This window comes from Elephas maximus, chromosome 3 (genome assembly GCF_024166365.1).
Source record: "Elephas maximus indicus isolate mEleMax1 chromosome 3, mEleMax1 primary haplotype, whole genome shotgun sequence".
Taxonomy (NCBI): domain Eukaryota; kingdom Metazoa; phylum Chordata; class Mammalia; order Proboscidea; family Elephantidae; genus Elephas; species Elephas maximus.
The window spans coordinates 89,250,365-89,271,071 of record NC_064821.1 but is presented as its reverse complement, the minus strand read 5'-3'; the positions used below and the strand labels follow the sequence as shown (position 1 = coordinate 89,271,071).

The 20,707-nt window shown below is 41.7% G+C and overlaps 1 protein-coding gene across 2 annotated transcripts in view; it reads left to right on the top strand.

Moving 5' to 3' along the window:
• ATPAF1 (ATP synthase mitochondrial F1 complex assembly factor 1) overlaps positions 1-17,728 on the top strand; it is a 45,981-nt gene extending 28,253 nt beyond the window's left edge. For both annotated transcript variants that reach the window (XM_049879203.1, XM_049879202.1), the window contains one exon: positions 14,870-17,728. In XM_049879203.1, coding sequence (XP_049735160.1) covers positions 14,870-15,064 — 195 coding nt within the window. In that variant the 3' untranslated portion in view covers positions 15,065-17,728. The remainder of the gene's footprint in view (positions 1-14,869) is intronic.
• The last annotated feature ends 2,979 nt before the right edge of the window (positions 17,729-20,707 follow it).

Genomic DNA, 20,707 nt, shown 5'->3' with positions numbered 1-20,707 from the left:
TAACTGGTTGTCCTTATAGGGGTATGGATGTTATCCTATCACTGTTAGCATTGTACTTCAGAATAGATCTTGAAATTTAAGCATCAACTACTAAGGCCAAATATGAAGAAATCAAAGATTTTTACCAACTTCTGCAGTCTGAAATTGACCAAACATGCAATCAGGATGCACTGATAGTTACTGGTGGTTGGAATACAGAAGTTAGAAACAAAGAAGGACTGGAAAATATGGCCTTGGTGATAGAAACAATGCTGGAGATCGCATGATAAAATTTTGCAAGACTAATGAATTCTTCATTGCAAATACCTTTTTTCACCAACATAAACTGCGGCTGTATATGTGGACCTTGCCAGATGGAATACACAGGAATCAGATTGACTACATCTGTGGACAGAGACAATGGAAAAGCTCGATATCATCAGTCAGAACAAGGCCAGGGGCCAGCTGTGGAACAGATCATCAATTGCTTATATGCAAGTTCACGTTGAAACTGAAGAAAATTAGAACAAGCCCACAAGAGGCAAAGTACGACTTTGAGTATAGCCCACCTGAATTTAGAGACCATCTCAAGAATAGATTTGACATATTGAACAGTAATGACTAAAGACCAGAGGAGTTGTGCAAGGACATCATATATGAAGAAAGCAAGAGGTCATTAAAAAGACAGGAAAAAAAGAAAAGTCCAAAATGGATTGTCACAAGAGACTCTGAAACTTGGACTTGAACATTGAGTAGCTAAAGCAAATGGAAGAAATGAAGTAAAAGAGCTGAATAGTAGATTTCAAAGGGTGGCTGGAGAAGACATAGTAAAATATTATAACAACATGTGCAAAGACCTGGAGATAGAAAATCAAGAGGGAAGAACATGCTCAGCATTTCTCAAACTGAAAGATCTAAAGAAAAAATTCAAGCCTCAAGTTGTATAATTGAAGGATTCCATGGAGAAAATATTAAACGATTCAGGAAGCCTCAAAATAAGATGGAAGGAATACACAGAGTCACTATACCAAAAAGAATTGGTCGACATTCAGCCATTTCAGGAGGTAGCATATGACCAAGAACCAGTGGTACTGGAGGAAGAAGTCCAAGTTGCACTGAAGGCATTGGTGAAAAATAAGGGTCCAGGAATTGACAAAATACCACTTGAGATGTTTCGACAAACAGGTGCAGTGCCCGAAGTGCTCACTTACCTATGCCAAGAAATTTGGAAGACAGCTGCCTGGCCAGCTGACTGGAAGAGATCCATATTTATGCCTATTCCAAAGAAAGGTGATTCAACCAAATGCGGAAATTATCCAACAGTGTCATTAATATCACATGCAAATAAAACATGGCTGAAAATAATTCAAAAGTAGCTGTAGCAGTACATCAACAGGGAACTGCCAGAAATTTAAGCTGGATTCAAAAGAGGTTGTGGAACCAGAGATATCATTACTGAGGTCAGATGGGTCCTGGCTGAAAGCAGAGAATACTGAAAGATGTTTACCTGTGTGTTATTGACTATGCAAAGGCATTTGACTGTGTGGATTGTAACAAGTTATGGATAACATTGCAAGAATCAGAATTCCAGAACACTTCATTGTGCTCATGAGGAACCTTTACATAGATTGAGAGGCAGTCATGCGAACAGAACAGGGAATACCACGTGGTTTAAAGTCAGGAAAGGTGAGCATCAGGGTTGTATCCTTTCACCATACCTATGCTGAGCAAATAATTCAAGAAGCTGGACTATATGAAGAACAGGGCATCAGGATTGGAGGAAGACTCATTAACAATCTGTGTTATGCAGATGACAGAATCTTGCTTGCTGAAAGTGAAGAGGACTTGAAGCACTTACTGATGAAGATCAGAGACCACAACCTTCGGTCTGGATTACCCCTCAACATAAAGGAACCCAAAATCCTGACAACTGGACCATAAGTAACATCATGATAAACGGAAGAAAAATTGAAGTTGTCAAGGATTTCCTTTTACTTGAATTCACAGTCAACACCCATGGAAACAGCAGTCAGGAAATCAAAAGATGCATTATATTGGGCAAATCTGCAAAAGACCTCTTTAAAGTGTTGAAAAGCAAAGACATCACCTTGAAGACTAAGGTGCGCCTGACCCAGGCCATGGAGTTTTCATTCACCTCACATGCATGTGAAAGCTGGATGATGAATAAGGAAGACCGAAGAAGAATTAATTGATGCCTTTTAATTGTTGTGTTGGCGAAGAATATTGAATGTACCATCGACTGCCAAAAGAATGAACAAATCTGCCTTGGAAGAAGTACACTCAGAATGCTTTTTAGAAGCAAGGATGGTGAGACCAAATCTCACATACTTTGGACATGTTATCAGGACGGATCAGTCCCTAGAGAAGGTCATCATGCTTGGTAAAGTAGGGGGTCAGCAAAAAGAGGAGGACCCTCAACAAGGTGGGTTGGCACACTGGTTTTAGCAATGGGCTCAAACACAGCAAGAATTGCAAGGATGGTGCAGGACCAGGCAGTGTTTCCTTCTGTTGTACATGGGGTCGCTATGAGTCTGAACCAACTTGATGGCATCTGACAGCAACAACAGTTAGATAGTATCTGCAACTTTTTAAAATCCAATAACTCTGAATCCAAGACACAGCTGGCACTAGGGCTTTCCTTACCTTCTTTTCCAATCTCCAGGTGAGAATCATGGAATAGAGAAGTGACCACGTGCCCATAACTAATGATGTTGATCGTATTTGTTTTCTGTGCACATCAAGGTGCCAGAAACAGTTTTATGATTACTGTACAACCTTGTTTGTCTAGTCCTTGCTCATTTCAGTCTCACTTACCTGGCAGAGTTTAAGTTCAGGATGTCCTCAGAGTAGTAGGCACTTCAATGCCTCTTCCTCCTGAGATTCTTTATTATAATACTGACTTCTTTTTCCTCCCCTTCTTACTAGTTGCATAGAGGGAGGTAAAAGTGATGGCATTCAGCTAGTGTCCCACAGTAGGCCCCAAACTTAGGGCACAGTAGAGGCTCTCCTTCCCTGTTTACTATTCATAAAATTGTTCAGTCCCATTTCTCCCGTTCTCCTTTCTGCTTACACTTCTGCATACATCATACTCAACTGAAAGTCACCCAAAATCCTGTCCAGAAGAATGGAGTTGCCATTAATTGAGATAGAAAAGATAATAGGAGCATCAGGTTTGGAGGGGAAATTAGAAGTTCAGTTTTGGACGTATTAAGTCTGAGATGCCTATTAGATATCCAGGTAGTAGGCAGTTAAATATATGAACCCAGAGTTCAGGGGTGAAGTCTAAGCTGCAGATAAAATTATGGGAGTTGTCAGTGTAAGGATTGTATTTAAAACCATGGGACTAAATAAAGTCACTAAGGAAGTAACTGAAGGTAGAAAAGGTATGAGGTCCAAGAACTGAGTCTTGGAGAGATGGTAAAGAATCAGCAAAGGGTATTAAGAAGGAACAATCAGTAATGTAGAATGAAAACTAAGATGGTAGACTGCCTTAGAAGTTAAGAGAAGAAAATGTTTCAAGGAATGCTTAACTGGTCAGATTTCATTTGCCAATAGGGTGCCAAAAGCACTCAAAATACAACTGGGAAAGAGCTGCCTCAAAGTAAAGTTGACCAATAGGGCAAATGAGATGAGAATTGAAAATTTATTAGCTTTCCCAAGAAGTCCTTAAACCCATTGCCATCGATTCCAACTCATAGCGACCCTGTAGGACAGAGTAAAACTACCCAATAGGGTTTCCAAGGAGCACTTGGTGAATTCAAACTGCCGACCTTTTGGTTAGCAGCTGTAGCTGTTAACCACTATGCTACCAGGGTTTCCCGGAAGTCCTTGGGGGCCTTTATAAGAGCAGTTTTATGGGAGTGATGGGGTAAAAGCATGATTGGGGTAGATTTAAGAGAGAACGGAAAGGGAAATTAGAAGGAGTAAGCATAACTCTTTCAAGTGGCTTTTCTGTGAAGGGAAGGAGAAAATGAGGCATTAGCTAGAGGGGGAGAAGTAGGGACACCGGTGCCTTTTGTTTTGTATTAAATATGGGAGAAGTAACATCATATTTGTATGCTGATAGAAAGATATAATAAAAAGGGAAATATTGGTAATACAAGAGAAATGGGAGGGAATTGTTGAAGTAATAATTTTAAGTGAGCAAATCTAGGAATGACAAGAGTATAGATAGTTCATCCGTTAGAAGAGGAGAGAAATCAGGGTAAAAGGACATAAAAACATAGATACAGTTAAATGAAGAGAGGTAGTATTAGCTTGTCGAAGTTCTCTTCTGATTGCCATGGGAAAGAAAGCAAGGTCATCAGCTGAGAGTGAGGATGTAAGAATAGGTGTTGGACGTTTAAGTGAAAAAGAGTAAGTATGGAATTATTGTCTAGAACAGGGGTTGGCAAATTACAGCCCATGGGCCAAATCTAGCATATGGCCAGTTTTATATGGTTATGAGTTCAGAATGTTATCTACATTTTTAAATAGTTGAAAAAATTTAAAGAATAATATTTAATGATACATGAAAAGTGTATGAAATACAAATTGCAGTGTCTGTAAGTAAAGATTTATTGGAACACAGCCATGCTCATTCATTTACATATTGTCTCTGACTACTTCTACACTACAACAGCAGAATTGAGTAGTTGCAACAGAGACTGTATGGCCCAAAAAGCTTAAAACGTTTACTGTCTGGCGCTTTAGAGAAAATGTTTGCCAACCCATAGTATTAGAGAATGCGAGAGGAAAAGACTGTGCAGATACAGGCACATAGAGAGGAAAGAAAGTTGAATTTAACTAGAGTTATATTTTAGCCAAGTGGTCATTTTGAATTGGACAACCATATGGTCTACTATGCCACAAATGACAAATTGAAGAGGCGCAGCATTGCATTCATCATCAAAAAGAACATTTCAAGATCTATTCTGAAGTAAAATGCTGTCATTGGATAGGATAATATCCATATACCTACAAGGAAAACCAGTTAATACCGATATTATTCAAACTTACGCACCAACCACTAATGCCAAAGATGAAGAAATTGAAGATTTTTACCAACTACTGGTGGTCTGATATAGATGAAACATGCAATCAAGATGCATTGGTAATTACTGGTGATTGGAATGCAGACACTGGAAATGAAGAAGGATCAGTAGTTGGGAAATAAGGCCTTGGTGAGAGAAATGACACAGATCACATGATAGAATTTTGCAAGACTAACAACCTATCCATTGGAAATAACCTTTTTTCAACAACATTAACGGTAACTATACATGTGGACCTCACCAGATGGAATACACTGGAATCAAATCGACTACAGCTGTGGAAAGAGACAATGGAGAATGTTGATATCAGTCAGAACAAGACCAGGAGCCAACTGCGGAACAGACCATCAATCGCGCAAATCCAAGTTCAAGTTGAAGCTGAAAAAATTAAAACAAGTCCATGAGAGCCAAAGTACAATCTTGAGCATATCCCACCTGAATTCAGAGACCATCTCAAGAACAGATTTGGTACATTAAACACTAATGACTGAAGACCAGACAAGTTGTGGGATGATATTAAGGACATCATTCATGAAGAAAGCAAAAGATCATTAAAAAGACAGGAAAGAAAGAAATGACCAAAATGGATTGTCAGAAGAGACTCTGAAACTTACTCTCAAATGTAGAATAGCTAAAGCAAATGGAAGAAATGATGAAGTAAAAGACCTGAACAGAAGATTTCAAAGGGCAGCTCAAGAAGACAGAGTATTACAATGAAATGTGCAAAGACCTGGAGTTAGAAAACCAAAAGGGAAGAATACACTCGGCATTCCTCATGCTGAAAGATCTAAAGAAAAACTTTAAGCCTCAAGTTACAGTATTGAAGGATTCTACAGGCAAAATATTGAACAACACAGGAAGCATCAAAAGAAAATGGAAGGAATACACACAGTTGCTGTACCAAAAAGAATTGGTCAATGTTCAGCCATTTCAGGAGGTAGCACATGACCAAGAACCAATGGTACTGAAGGAAGAAGTATAAGCTGCACTGAAGACACTGGTGAAAAACAGGGCTCCAGGAATTGAGGGAATACCAATTCCAGTGTTTCAACAAACAGATGCAACGCTGGAAGCTCTCACTCATCTATGCCCACAAATTTGGAAGACAGCTTCCTGGCCAACCAACTGGAACAGTTCCATATTTGTGCCCATTCCAAAGAAAGGTGATCAACAGAATGTGGAAATTATCTAATGATAACATTAATATCACATGGAAGTAGAAGTTTGCTGAAGATAATTCAAAAACAATTGCAGCAGTATACCAATAAGGAACTCACAAATTCAAGCTGGATTCAGAAGAGGATGTGGAACAAGGGATATCATCGCTGATGTCAGATGGATCCTGACTGAAAGCAGAGAATACCAAAAGATGTTTACTTGTGTGTTACTGACTATTCAAAGCCATTCAACTGTGTGGTAACAAATTATAGATAACATTGCAAAGAAATGGAATTCCAGAATGCTTAATTGTACTCATGTGGAACCTGTACATAGATCAAGAGGCAGCCGTTCAATCCGAACAAGGGGATACTGCGTGGTTTAAAATCAGGAAAGGTGTGTGTCAGGGTCATATCCTTTCACAATACTTATTCAATCTATATGCTATGCAAATAATCCAAGCAGCTGGACTATTTGAAGAACAGGGCACAGGATTGGAGGAAGGCTCATTAACAACTTGCGTTATGCAGATGACAGAACTTTGCTTTCTGAAAGGGAAGAGGACTTAAAGAGCCTACTAATGAAAATCAAAGACTACAGTCTTCAGTATAGATTGCACCTCAACATAAAGAAACAAAAATTCTCACAACTGGACCAATAAGCAACATCACAATAAATAGAGAAAAGATTGAAGTTGTCAAGGATTTCTTTTTACTGGGACCCACAATCAATGCCCATGGAAGCAGCAGTCAGGAAATCAAATGACACATTGCACTGGGCAAATCTGCTGCAAAGGACCTATTTAAAGTGTTGAAAAGCAAAGATGTCACCTTGAAGACTAATTTGCGCCTGACCCAAGCCATGGTATTTTCAGTCACATTTTATGGATGTGAAAGTTGGACAAACAATAAGGAATTCAAGAATATTGAACATACCATGGACTGCCAGAATAAACAGATCTGTCTTGGAAGAAGTACAGCCAAGGGAGGATGGTGAGACTTCGTCTCATATGTACTTTGGACATGTTATCAGGAGGGACCAGTCCCTGGAGAAGGACATCATGCTTGGTAAAGTGAGGGTCTTAACAGGAAGACCCTCAATGAGATGGATTGACACAGTGGCTGCAACCGTGGGCTCAAACGTAGCAGTGATTGTGTGGATGGTGCAGGACCAGGCAGTGTTTTGTTCTGTTGCACATAGGGTTGTTTTGAGTTAAAATTGACTAGATGACATTTAACAACAACAAAGTTTAACCATGAGAGTGAGTGACACAGAGATTGTACTTTGTTTTCTGCACAGCATTTAGCAATAGTAAAGGTGTACTCTAGAGTTTGGAAGTTCTTTTTTTCTTTTTGTGATTTTTACCACCTCATTCCAGTGGTATTAAACTGCTGCACAGTTCTCATCTTCATTAAAATTTGCTCCCTGGCCTCCAAGCATTCTGCAGCATACCAGTCAATATACACTTGCCTTGTATAACTCAACATGATTGTGAGTTTTCAGTGTACTATACAACTAAACACATTAGAATTTATTCTAGAGTTGCATGATATAGAAATGGAAAAACTGGAAACGTAGTATAAACATATGACCCCCTGCGTACTCATGAATGAAATGTGTACTTTGGGCATAGTATTTCCAAATATAGTAGAGCATTAGTCTCAAATGAATAGAGATATTGGACACTAGAGGTTTCTTCTGAACTAACTTTAACACTCCCCACGTGTCTGTCAGTTTGTTGTACTGTGGTGGCTTGCATGTTGCTGTGATGCTGGAAGCTATGCCACCGGTATTCAGATACCAGCAGGGTCACCCATGGAGGACAGGTTTCAGCTGAGCTTCCAGACTAAGACAGACTAGGAAGAAGGACCTGGCAGTCTACTTCTGAAAAGCATTAGGTAGTAAAAACCTTATGAATAGCAGCAGAACGTTGTCTGATACAGTGCTGGAAGATGAGCCCCCCAGGTTGGAAGGCACTCAAAAGATGACCGGGGAAGAGCTGCCTCCTCAAAGTAGAGTCGACCTTAATGACGTAGATGGAGTAAAGCTTTCGGGACCTTCATTTGCTGATGCGGCACAACTGAAAATGAGAAGAAACAGCTGCAAACATCCACTAATAATCGGAACCTGGGATGTACGAAGTATGAATCTAGACAAATTGGAAATCATCAAAAATGAAATGGAACACATAAACATCGATATCCTAGGCATTAGTGAGCTGAAATGGACTGGTATTGGCCATTTTGAACGGAACAATCATATAGTCTACTATGCTGGTAATGACAACTTGAAGAGAAATGGCATTGCATTCATCATCAAAAAGAACATTTCAAGATCTATCCTGAAGTACAACGCTGTCGGTGATAGGATAATGTCCATACGGCTACGAGGAAGATCAGTTGATAGGACTATTATTCAAATTTACGCACCAACCACTAGGGCTAAGGATGAAGAAATAGAAGATTTCTATCAGCTGCTGCAGTCTGAAATTGATCAAACATGCAGTCAAGATGCAGTGATAATTACTGGCAATTGGAATGCAAAAGTTGGAAACGAAGAAGGATCAGTAGTTGGAAAATATGGCCTTGGTGATAGAAACAATGCCGGAGATCGAATGATAGAATTTTGCAAGACCAGTGACTTCTTCATTGCAAATATCTTCTTTCACCAACATAAACGGTAACTGTACACATGGATCTCGCCAGACGGAACACACACAAATCAAATTGACTACATCTGTGGAAAGAGATGATGGAAAAGCTCGATATCATCAGTCAGAACAAGGCAAGGGGCCGACTGTGGAACAGACCATCAATTGCTCATATGCAAGTTCACATTGAAACTGAAGAAAATCAGAGCAAGTCCACTAGAGCCAAAATATGACCTTGAGTATATCCCACCTGAATTTAGAGACCATCTGAAGAATAGATTTGACGCATTGAACACTAGTGACCAGAGACGAGATGAGTTGTGGAATGACATCAAGGACCTCATACATGAAGAAAGCAAGAGATCACTGAAAAGACAGGAAAGAAAGAAAAGACCAAGATGGATGTCAGAGGAGACTCTGAAACTTGCTCTTGAGTGTCAAGCAGCTAAAGCAAAAGGAAGAATTGATGAAGTGGAAGAACTGAACAAAAGATTTCCAAGGGCCTCTCGAGAAGACAAAGTAAGGTATTATAATGACATGTGCAGAGAGCTGGAGATGGAAAACCAAAAGGGAAGAACACGTTCGGCATTTCTCAAGCTGAAAGAACTGAAGAAAAAATTCAAGCCTCGAGTTGCAACAGTGAAGGATTCCATGGGGAAAATATTAAACGATGCAGGAAGCATCAGAAGAAGATGGAAGGAATACACAGAGTCATTATTACCAAAAAGAATTAGTTGATATTCAACCATTTCAAGAGGTGGCATATGATCAGGAACTGATGGTACTGAAGGAAGAAGTCCAAGCTGCTCTGAAGGCATTGACGAAAAATAAGGCTCCAGGAACTGATGGAATATCAATTGAGATGTTTCAACAAACAGATGCAGCACTGGAGGTGCTCACTCATCTCTGCCAAGAAATATAGAAGACAGCTTCCTGGCCAACTGACTGGAAGAGATCCATATTTATGCCTATTCCCAAGAAAGGTGATCCAACCGAATGTGGAAATTATAGAACAATATCATTAATATCACACGCAAGCAAAATTTTGCTGAAGAGCATTCAAAAATGGCTGCAGCAGTATATCGACAGGGAACTGCCAGAAATTCAGGCCGGTTTCAGAAGAGGACGTGGAACCAGGGATATCATTGCTGATGTCAGTTGGATCCTGACTGAAAGCAGAGAATACCAGAAGGATGCAAAGGCATTCGACTATGTGGATCATAACAAACTATGGATAACGTTGCGAAGAATGAGAATTCCAGAACACTTAATTGTGCTCATGAAGAACCTTTACATAGATCAAGAGGCAGTTGTTCGGATAGAACAAGGGGATACTGATTGGTTTAAAGTCAGGAAAGGTGTGTGTCAGGGTTGTATTCTTTCACCATAGTTATTCAATCGCTATGCTGAGCAAATAATACAAGAAGCTGGACTATATGAACAAGAACAGGGCACCAGGATTGGAGGAAGGCTCATTAACAACCTGTGTGATGCAGATGACACAACCTTGCTTGCTGAAAGTGAAGAGGACTTGAAGCACTTAACTGATGAAGATCAAAGACCACAGCCTTCAGTATGGATTACACCTCAACATAAAGAAAACAAAAATCCTCACAACTGGACCAATGAGCAACATCATGATAAACGGAGAAAAGATTGAAGTTGTCAAGGATTTCATTTTACTTGAATCCACAATCAACAGCCATGGAAGCAGCAGTCAAATCAAAAGACGTGTTGCATTGGGCAGATCTGCTGCAAAGGACCTCTTCAAAGTGTTGCAGAGCAAAGATGTCATCCTGAAGACTAAGGTGCCCCTGACCCAAGCCGTGGTATTTTCAATCACATCATATGTACGTGAAAGCTGGACAATGAATAAGGAAGACCAAAAAAGAGTTGACACCTTTGAATTGTGGTGTTGGCGAAGAATATTGAATGTACCATGAACTGCCAAAAGAACGAACAAATCTGTCTTGGAATAAGTGCGGCCAGAATGCTCCTTAGAGGCAAGGACGGCGAGACTGCGTCTTACACGCTTTGGACATGTTGTCAGGAGGGATCAGTCCCTGGAGAAGGACATCATGCTTGCCAGAGTACAGGGTCAGCGGAAAAGAGGGAGACCCTCAACGAGGTGGGTTGACACAGTGGCTGCAACAATGAGCTCAAGCATAACAACGATTGTAAGGATGGTGCAGGACTGGGCAATGTTTCGTTCTGTTGTGCATAGTGTCGCTATGAGTTGGAACCGACTCAACGGTACCTAACAACAACAACAACAACAACTTTAACCCTGAATATTTAGTAGAATATTCAAAACCCTAGCTTTGAGGCAACAGATGATTGCACTGGAATGCAGTAAGTGCTAGGCCAGTGACATGTACAGCATGCTGGCAAAAGATTGAAAAAGGGTCCTCTCCCGGAACAAAGGAGAAGGCTTCCTGGAGATAATACCTGGGCTAAACCTTCAAAGATGAGCAGGAGTTAGCCAGATAAAGGAAGAGGGGAAGAATCCTCCAGAGAGAGGAGATAGCTTAAGTAAATGTTTTGTTGTTATTGTTGGATGCCATTGAATTGATTTTCGACTCCTAGAGACCCCATATGACAGAGTAGAACTGCCCCATTAGGCTTCTTGGCTGTAATCTTTACGGAAGCAGATTGTCAGGTCTTTCTCTTGCAGAGCTCCTGGGTAGGTTTGAACCACCGACCTTTCAGTTAGCAGCCAAGCACCTAACTGTTGCATCAACAGGGCTCCTTATGTAAATGGTAGGGGGCATAAAATGACTTAAACATTGCCAACTAGTGGGTATCTCTGGTATATTAAAAAAAAAAGAGGTTTGGTGGGTGGTGTTTAGAGGCTTGAATTTATTTACCCTGCGGGCACAAAACAATCATTAAAGGGTCTTGAACAGGGAATGACCCAGTCAGAGTTGGAATTCAGGACCATTAACCTTATTAATTTTGCTTGGGATTGGTTTGGGGTACATTCTGTAGTTCTAGCCTGGTCAGTGTAATCATTTAGACGACAGTTGCAAAAGTCTAGACAAGAGGTAGTGAACACCTGAATTAGAGCAGTGGTAGCATGGATAGAGGAGAGAGAATGTCCCCAGAAATATGTAGGGGATAAAATGGAGAGGACTTGGTAAGTTGATTGTAGATATGAAGATTGAGAGAGAGGAAGGAGTCAGGCTTGTCAGTATACCTCCTTATTGAGCAACACAGGGAGTTAGTATGTTATCTTCTTAGGCCTTAGAAAAGGAATAGACTGCTGCTCCATGTTGAGTCAAGAGAATAGGAGGCAGAGGACGAGTAAGGAGAGGGACCTTTCCATATTTTCCCTAGTCCTCCATGAGAGACAGACCCAAACCAAAGCAAACCCATTGCTGTTGGGTGAATTACAACTCATAGTGACCCCGTAGGACAAAGTAGAACTGCCCCATGGGGTTTCCCAGGCTGTAAATCTTTACAGAAGCAGACTGCCACGTCTGTTTCCCACGGAGCAGCTGGTAGATTCGAACCACCAACCTTTCAGTTAGCGGTGGAGCGCTTAACCACTTGTGCCACTAGGGGACCTTGAGAGACAGACAGATGCACATATCTCCCTGTGTCTTAACTCCCTACCCACCATACTAGCAGTCTTCAAACTTCTTTTTAAAGTAGTGAGAGGAACCCTTCATGCAAATAAAATCTTATTATGTAGAACCCCAAGATATAGCAGCTACACAGAGGTGGAAGGACCCAAGGTACCGCCACAGAGCCACTAGGACTGAAGAATGAACAGCACTGTTGTAGAGTGAACCCGAACCCACTGCCGTCAAGTCGATTCCGACTCATAGCGACCCTATAGGACAGAGTAGAACTGCCCCATGGAGTTTCCAAGGAGCGCCTGGCAGATTCAAACTGCCAACTGCTTGGTTAGCAGCCGTAGCACTTAACCACTATGCCACCAGGGTTTCCGTAGAGTGAACACAGCTGAAATTGCCCCTACCCCCACCACCCCAAGTCTCGGGTAAAAGTTGATGTTAGAGGCCCTACAGCTCAGGGGCTCAGAGAGTTGGTAGTATCTACCACAGGTTATAACAATATACCTGCTTTAAAAACAGTTTGCTCTTGAGGCATGATTGAGTTTAGGAAAAGTCAAATTGATGAGGTAGAGTTATATACCTCAATGATAGCGACACTATAGGACAGTAGAACTGCCCCACAGGGTTTTCAAGGCTATAATCTTTATGGAAGTAGAGTGCCACATCTTTTTCCCACAGGGCAGCTGGTAGGTTCGAACCACTGTCCTTACATTTAGCAGCTGTAATCACTGTACCACAGAGCTCCTCCCAGAAACAGTAGCAGGGTGAAGTAGAGGGGATATTGCCTGGGTGTCCAGAAGCCTGAGGTCTGGTCCTCGCTCTGCGGCTTGCTAGCCACATGACCTTGGGCACGTCCCTGAACCTCATCTGCCTTGGTTTCCTTGCCTATTAAATGAGGACTGGGTGATCTCTGAGGCCCCATCCAGCTCTAAAATTCTATTAATGTGAAATAGCCAGCCTTTTGGAAAAAGGCTTTTGATTAAAGATCCAGTCTCAGATTAGTGCCTGCTTATGAGAAATGACCTGGAAGCCCCACAGGAGGGAGTAGAGGTGAAGCAGCCTATGGTATTTATAAACTCATCTTCATCATTCTGTAGGCTAGACATAGCACACTTTTGATAGTTTTTAGTGGGAATTTTCCATTATCTTTTGGGGTTTGATTTTGACCATATGAACACAGTGATAATGGATATTTGCCTCTGGCCAGCTAAAACTGCAGGATGTACAGGAAACAAAAGTTAAGAGCTTTTTGAAGTAACGCTTTTGTAAGGTTTCAAGAGTGTAGCCTGTGTCCTGACCCGCACCTATGTCACATAGAGTGGTCTGGTCACCATTTCCCTGCTCCTTAAGTTTAGAGCAGGGTATGTTAGCTAGCCCCTTTTCTTCTCTGGGGCTTTGCTGGTGTATTAATTATCAATTGCTGCATTAAAATATGCTCTAAAACTTAGTGGCTTAAAACAACAAACATTTATTACCTCACAGTTTCTCTGGGTCAGGAAATCAGGAACAACTTAGCTGGGTAGTTCTGGCTCGGAGACTCGCATGAGGTTCACTAAAGACGTTGGCCAGGGCTGCAGTCATCTGAAAGTTGATTGGGGCTTAAGGATTCACTTCCAACCCCACTCACATTATCTTGGCAGGAGACCTCAGCTCCTTGCTACATAGGCAGATTCTCCATAGGGCTGCGTGAGTGTCCTCAAGACGTGACAAGTGGCTTTCTCTAGAGCAAGTGTTTCAAGAAAGATGGCGAGACAGCTTTTATGACCTCCTAGCGGAAGTCATTCTCCATCATTCTGCTAGTCTGTTTTTCAGAAGTGGTTCACTAAGTACAGCCCATACACTCAAGGAGAGAGGAATTAGGCACCACAAGGGAAGAGTATTAAAGAATTTGTTGACAACTTTTAAAACCACCACAGCTGGCTTTGGCACTAGCTTTCTAACTGAGTAGTGTTAGGAACAGGCTTTATATTCAAATATATGTCTGGCTAGTCAAGAATTTAGTACTCACTCACAAACTCATTCTTGGAGCTGGGTCACGATGGCCCTTTTTTTCCCCCATGAGCTATATACTTAATAGTTATTAAAGAACTGAACAAAGAGGGAAATTGTGAATATATGCATTAAATATTCAGCAAACATTCACCAGATGCCACTACATACAAGGATATAAAATAAGCCATGATCTGTATCTTTGAGGAATAATTTAGAGGGAAGACAGACATGGGGAAAAAGGACAAAAATAGTGCTGAGAGATAAATGCTGTTATAAGCATGGGGTGATTCAGGTATACAGAAAAGAGACACCTAACGCAGACTCAGGAGGTCAGGGAGTCAGGGAAGCTCTCTAGAAGCAGTGACTCCTAGATGAGCACCCCTAGTCACCACAGCACCCAAACAAAACTCCATGGCCCTGACCAGGGAAAGACCTTACTACTCTTTTTTATCTTTCAGAATGTTGCTGAGGCGCAGTGCATTGCCAACCAAGTTCAGCTCTTCTATGCCACTGATCGGAAAGAGACCTATGGGTTAGTGGAGACCTTTAACCTCAGACCAAATGAGTTCAAATACATGTCTGTCATTGCGGAACTGGAGCAAAGTGGACTTGGAGCAGAACTGAAATGTGCCCAGAACCAGGATAAGACTTAAAGCTATAAAAGTTGGCTCCACTCAGGGTCTGCTCAGCCCTGGATAATGTAGAGCCCACCCACTTGAACTACAGAGAACTCAGCTTATAACCGTGAGCAATCTGTAATGAGCTGTCCTGTGTGCTTATTGCAAGAAATGATCATGGAGGCGAGCCCTACTGCTTGATATTCAGGTACAAAGGTACCCAAACATTCTGATAATTAATTCCCAGCATACTTGAGGTTTCCTTTTAAGAAACTGAGGTCATAACAAGAGATAACCAAGGATCCAGAGGAAGGTTTACCTGATTTTACACGGTAGAACAGTACAGTTGTATTCTGGCCGTTTCAGACCTTACAGCTCTGGCATGATCAGTTCTTCCTCTTCATAAACTTGTGACAAGATAATGAGCTTAGAGGCCTGCTATGTTTAGATGTGGCCTTTACATACTCTTCCCATGCACTAGACACAACCTGGATATCCTTGTTTAGATTCTAGAATAACCAGATATTGCCATCAGAATAAAGATTTCATCCAGATGCCCCCCAGAGCTGCCTTTAGAGTAGCTGGTGTGGAATATCAGCAGATTTCAGGTATGATTAGATACACAGGTACAGGTACAGGTACAGTGCCTGCATGTTATTAAGCCATGTCAAGTGGTACTTGTTCCTCTAACTCTGCCTGTTAGAAGCTGTGTATTTGAAGGGGATATATCAGTGTAGTATAAATAAATCAACACTTTTGTAAGGGGAAGATTAATCCAGATTTGCATGATTTTTTTTTAAATAATTCTAAGCAATGCCATTATTATATGAAAAAGTGGGTAGAAGCAAATGTTTCCAGATTGGGCGTAGGAGAAATGTAACAATAAAATAAAGTCTGGTTTACAATCTTTGTTACACAGAGAAGTGAAATCTAAGCTATGTGTTCTCCATGGTGTCAGTCTGTGGGCTGATTGCATCAACACCAGTCTTGGGATGCAGAGCAGTTGCTTGAAATGCCAAAAATAAGAAAGGAGCTCTCCAGAATTGGAAATCCATGTTTGATTTGTAGTGTCACTGCCATGGCTTCAAGCTCAGTGATAGAAAAGGATGATGGTTACACACCAGCTCTCTGAACCCAAAGGTCCAGGTCTCCACCAGGATTGCTGTCTGCTTTGCCTGCCTACTATGCTTTTCCTGCTTTTGAGTTAACATGCTCCTCTTCCTCTCCTGAATATGGTGAGTGGGAATTTAATCAGCGTTTGCTCTGTGTGTGTGTGTGCGTGTGTGTACGTGTGCGTGTGCGCGCGCACGCACTTTCTCCAAGCACCTTAATGGGATTATATTTACCATTATACTTTGAGCTGTATCTGTTTTGTTGTACCTCTGAGTCTGTGTAGAGAGAGAGACAGATAGGGTTTGTTTAACCTGGAGAACGTGCTAGCCTTTCACAATTTCTCTAAAGGTTGAGGTGTTTCCTAATGAAAATTCTGGACCTCTGATCCTGGCAGTTTATCTTTTGAGAAACTTTGGTCTTATCAGCCCTGCCATCTTCCTTAAATGCCCCCGGACTTTCCTAATATTGAGGCCCATGAATCTTTGATAGCAGGCGGGGTTGCTTTTGTGAGTATCCATTTCTTTTTGCTTTTCCCTCCAGATGAACCCAGTTCTTAGTCATAGTATATTTTCATAACACCTGCACCAGAGGGTGAGAAAATGATGGAAAAAGAAGAAATAGCTATTCATTTTATTACTCATCCCAGCTTTGCCCTACACCCCCACTTGCCAATGCAGGATTCATCTATGGATAATTACATTGGACATGACCAAAGTACCATCTGACTGTTCTTTATATTTGCCTAGAGAGGTCTGGCAAAGAACTAAAAATCATAACATTTAATCAGTAAATTTGTCCCCTGGTGCCAGCATTTTGTTATGGAAAGTGGACGGTCTTTAAAGTTGAGTAAATCTGGGTTCAAATGTCAGCATTGCTATTCATTAGCTATATAACGTTGAACAAGTTACTTAAAGTCTGTTTCTTCATCTGTAAACGGGGATAATAGTGTCTACCTCATAGGATTTTGTGAGAATTAAATTAACTCACAGAGCACAGTAGTCCTTGATAAATGTTAACTCCTTCCTCTTCTCTACTTCCCTCTGTTCCTTCTTCCCTTAAAGACCAACACAGATCAGCATCTCAGATGTGCAGATCATTCTTCATTCCAGTTAAAAGGGTAAGCCTTATCTCGCTGGTTCTCAAACTTCAATTTGCAGTAGAATCACCTAGAGCACTTTAAAAATGCAATTCTCAGACCCCACACCTAACCTAATGAATCAGAATCTTTGAAGGAGGTGCTGGGAATCTGCATTTTAACATGCACTCCAGATGACTCTGATGTAGGTAATTAGCCAGCCACACTTTGAGAACCACTGCCTTACCTGTTCTTCGCAAAAATGCTCAGTAGCCAGGTCTTTCTTTCCTATAGGCATTTAAATAGAATTTAGGTTTCTCTGCTCTATAGCTCCCATGTGGCATCCTTTGCATAATCCAGCTACATTATATTTATTTATGTGTCTTTCTCTCCCACTAGACTGTGAGCTCCTTAAGAGCCAGGATTTATCTCCACCCTTAGTGCCAAGGACATGGCCTGAAACATAGAAAATGCTCAGTTGTTTGTTGAATAAATAAATGACATGGGTTCTAGCCAAAACATTATCTTGTTGTTGTATGTGTGCCTATATTTAAATACTTTGGAGTCTTAGTCATCTAATGCTGCTATAACGAAATACCACAAGTGGATGGCTTTAACAAAGAGAAATTTATTTCCTCAAAGTAAAGCAGGCTGAAAGTCCAAATTCAAGGCATCACCTCCAGGGGAAGGCTTTCTCTGTCTGTCAGCTTTAAAGGAAGGTCCTTGTCCTCAGTCTTCTCCTGGTCGAGGACCTTCTCAGGTGCAGGGACCATGGATCCAAAGGATGCGCTCTGTTCCTGGTGCCACTTTCTTGGTGGTATGAGGTCCCCAACTCTCCCCTTGCTTTTCTTTTATCTCTTAAGAGATAAAAGATGGTACAGGCCACACCCCAGGGAAACTCCCTTTACATTGGATCAGGGAGGTGACCTCTGTAAGAGTGGTGTTACAATCCTACCCTAATCCTCTTAACATAAAATTACAATCACAAAATGGAGGACAACCACACAATACTAGGAATCATGGCCTAACCAAGTTGATACACACATTTTGGGAGGGGACATAATACAATACATGACATTTGGATTTAAGAGAATCTCTTAATTCATATAAACTCAGAACTTGGTTTGTAACAAGATACCAAGTTATACATAAAATCACTGTGTCTCACCTAACGTACTGGCATTACTTTGGTGGGTTGTCTATTCAGTGCAATTCTACAGTCACTCACAAAGCACCTACTCTGCACCCACTGTGCCAGTGCTGGGTACAGGAAGTGAGTAGGACATGATCCCTGCCCTTAAGCTCTCTCTCTGGCCTCTGACTCTGTGCCTCACATCTAGCACCTTGTCATGTTGTCAGGGTGCTCTTGCTAGGATTTCGTTCTTCAAAGAGTTTGGAGGCAGGAGCCACATGTTCTGTTTTTTTGCACTCTCCACAGTACTAACTTTTGTTCAGTCTTGCAGAAGAGGTGCAAGTGCCTATTCCTCCAGTCATTTGATGATTGTTTCAACATTCTTCCACTCATATTTATTGAACACCTATTATATGCCAAGCATTGTTATAGGCAAATGAGGAATGCAGCAATGAACAGGACAGATAAGACCTCTGTTCTCATGGAGACTATATTCTTGTGGATAAGACAAACAAATAAATAATATTTCAAATACTGATAGGCTTTATAAAAAGAAAAACATAGCATGATGTGATAGAATGTGAAATGGAGGGCAATAACTTAATGGTTAGGAAACACCATCTCTGAAGAGGTGACAGCTGAAACTTGAGCGTGGAAAGCGTACCAGGTAAAGGGGATAGCAGGTGCACAAGCAGTGAAGCAGGGCCAAGCTAAGCATGTTGTTTCTGGGCACAGATTTAAAGGTTCAGTCCTTGCCCTTGAAAAACCCACAGTTCAGCAAGGCAAGGTACTGACAGGCATAATTACAATAGAAGGCAAACTGACCAGTGGTATCTCAGAAGAGGGGGCAGAGACCACCCACTAAAAAAAAGGAGTGGGATAAGGATGAGGAAACTTACTGGGTGCTACAGGAGACATGAAGCTTGCCAGGCCATGGTGCCTCCCCGTGCAGAACTTAGGGCTTACTAGGGAATAACAGACAATACTGAAGTCTCAAAGGGTATGTGTTCCATGCAAGAGGCAGGAGGCCCTGTGAGTTCAGAGCTAGCTTCACGATACATGCATGTTAACAATAATCACCAACATTTACTAAGGGCTTACAATGTTCCAGGCACTGTGCTAAGCCGCTTATGTGAATTATCTCACTTAAGCCTTCCAACACCCTTATAAGGTCGGTAGGAACCTGCTGATCGGTGAGACATGCTGCCCTCCTCACACCCCTTGCTCTGCTCCAGCTCTCACAGTCATCCCTAACCCCAGCTCCAGCAGCCAGCCCAGGTCTTAAAAAGGTACAGACAACTTTCAGACTAGCCCTTGCTCTGAGAAATATGTCTGCCCATTTTCCTTCCGGCAACTAAAGAACAAAATTCATGCATTATACATTTCTGATTCCTCCAAACTTTATTTCGAAAGGCGTCGTGTTCTAACAAGGGAGGGTTTTTGTGCTCTTGTGTTTCATGCTGCATGGAGCACTTTGGCCTTGGCAATTCTAATGTGTGAGGTTGGTGGGTTGGTGCCATATTTTTATCACTTTTCTGTAAAAGGAGAGACTTTAGGGCATAGAAAGGGGAGAGATGGCTTAATGAAGGTTGCTGCCTGAATCAGGAGCCGAGACAGGAATAGAAGGCAACTGTCCAAGCTCCAGACTTCACAGAATCATTTGTAATGTCCACTGAGCAAGCTTATCCCCCACATTCACTCAAACAGAGCTACTTCTGAGCTCTTCAGGCCTCAGGAACTAGAGTATCTACAAGAAAAATTGTTTCAAACCACTTACAAATCCTCCCAGGATCCCCAGGGCACTCAGGTCTGGGCAAAGTCTAGACCTCTTAGATCAGCTCACAAGAGCTTCAGGATCTGGTACCTGGTTACATTTCTTGGTAGGCTCCCACCCATTCACTCAGCCTCAGCCATTCCAGATGACTGGCAATTGCCTGAATATGCTGTGCTCTTCCTACCTCTGTTCCTACATTTTCAAATGTTTTTGCCTGCCTCAAATGCCCATCCTCCTTCATCAAGTTAATTCTTATTTTTCCTTCAAAACTCCTGAAACATCTCCTCTACTAAAGCCTTCTGATACCTAGCCCCCCTCTCCACTGCCCTTGCCTGGACCATGTGCCCCTCTGAGGTTCCCCAGCATCTTATGCTAAATCTTATTGAAATACCAAGGCTGTCTCCTCCACAGGACTGGACACTCCTTGGAGACAAGAATTGTATCTTACTCAAGATTGTATTCCCAGTGTCCAGCGTGAAGCCTAGCAGACAAATGAGATACCCAGTGGACGCTGAATAAATTCCTCTTCGGTGACTACTAAATTCAGACCACCTGTGTCTACAAGCTTCACTTTCACAACGAGAT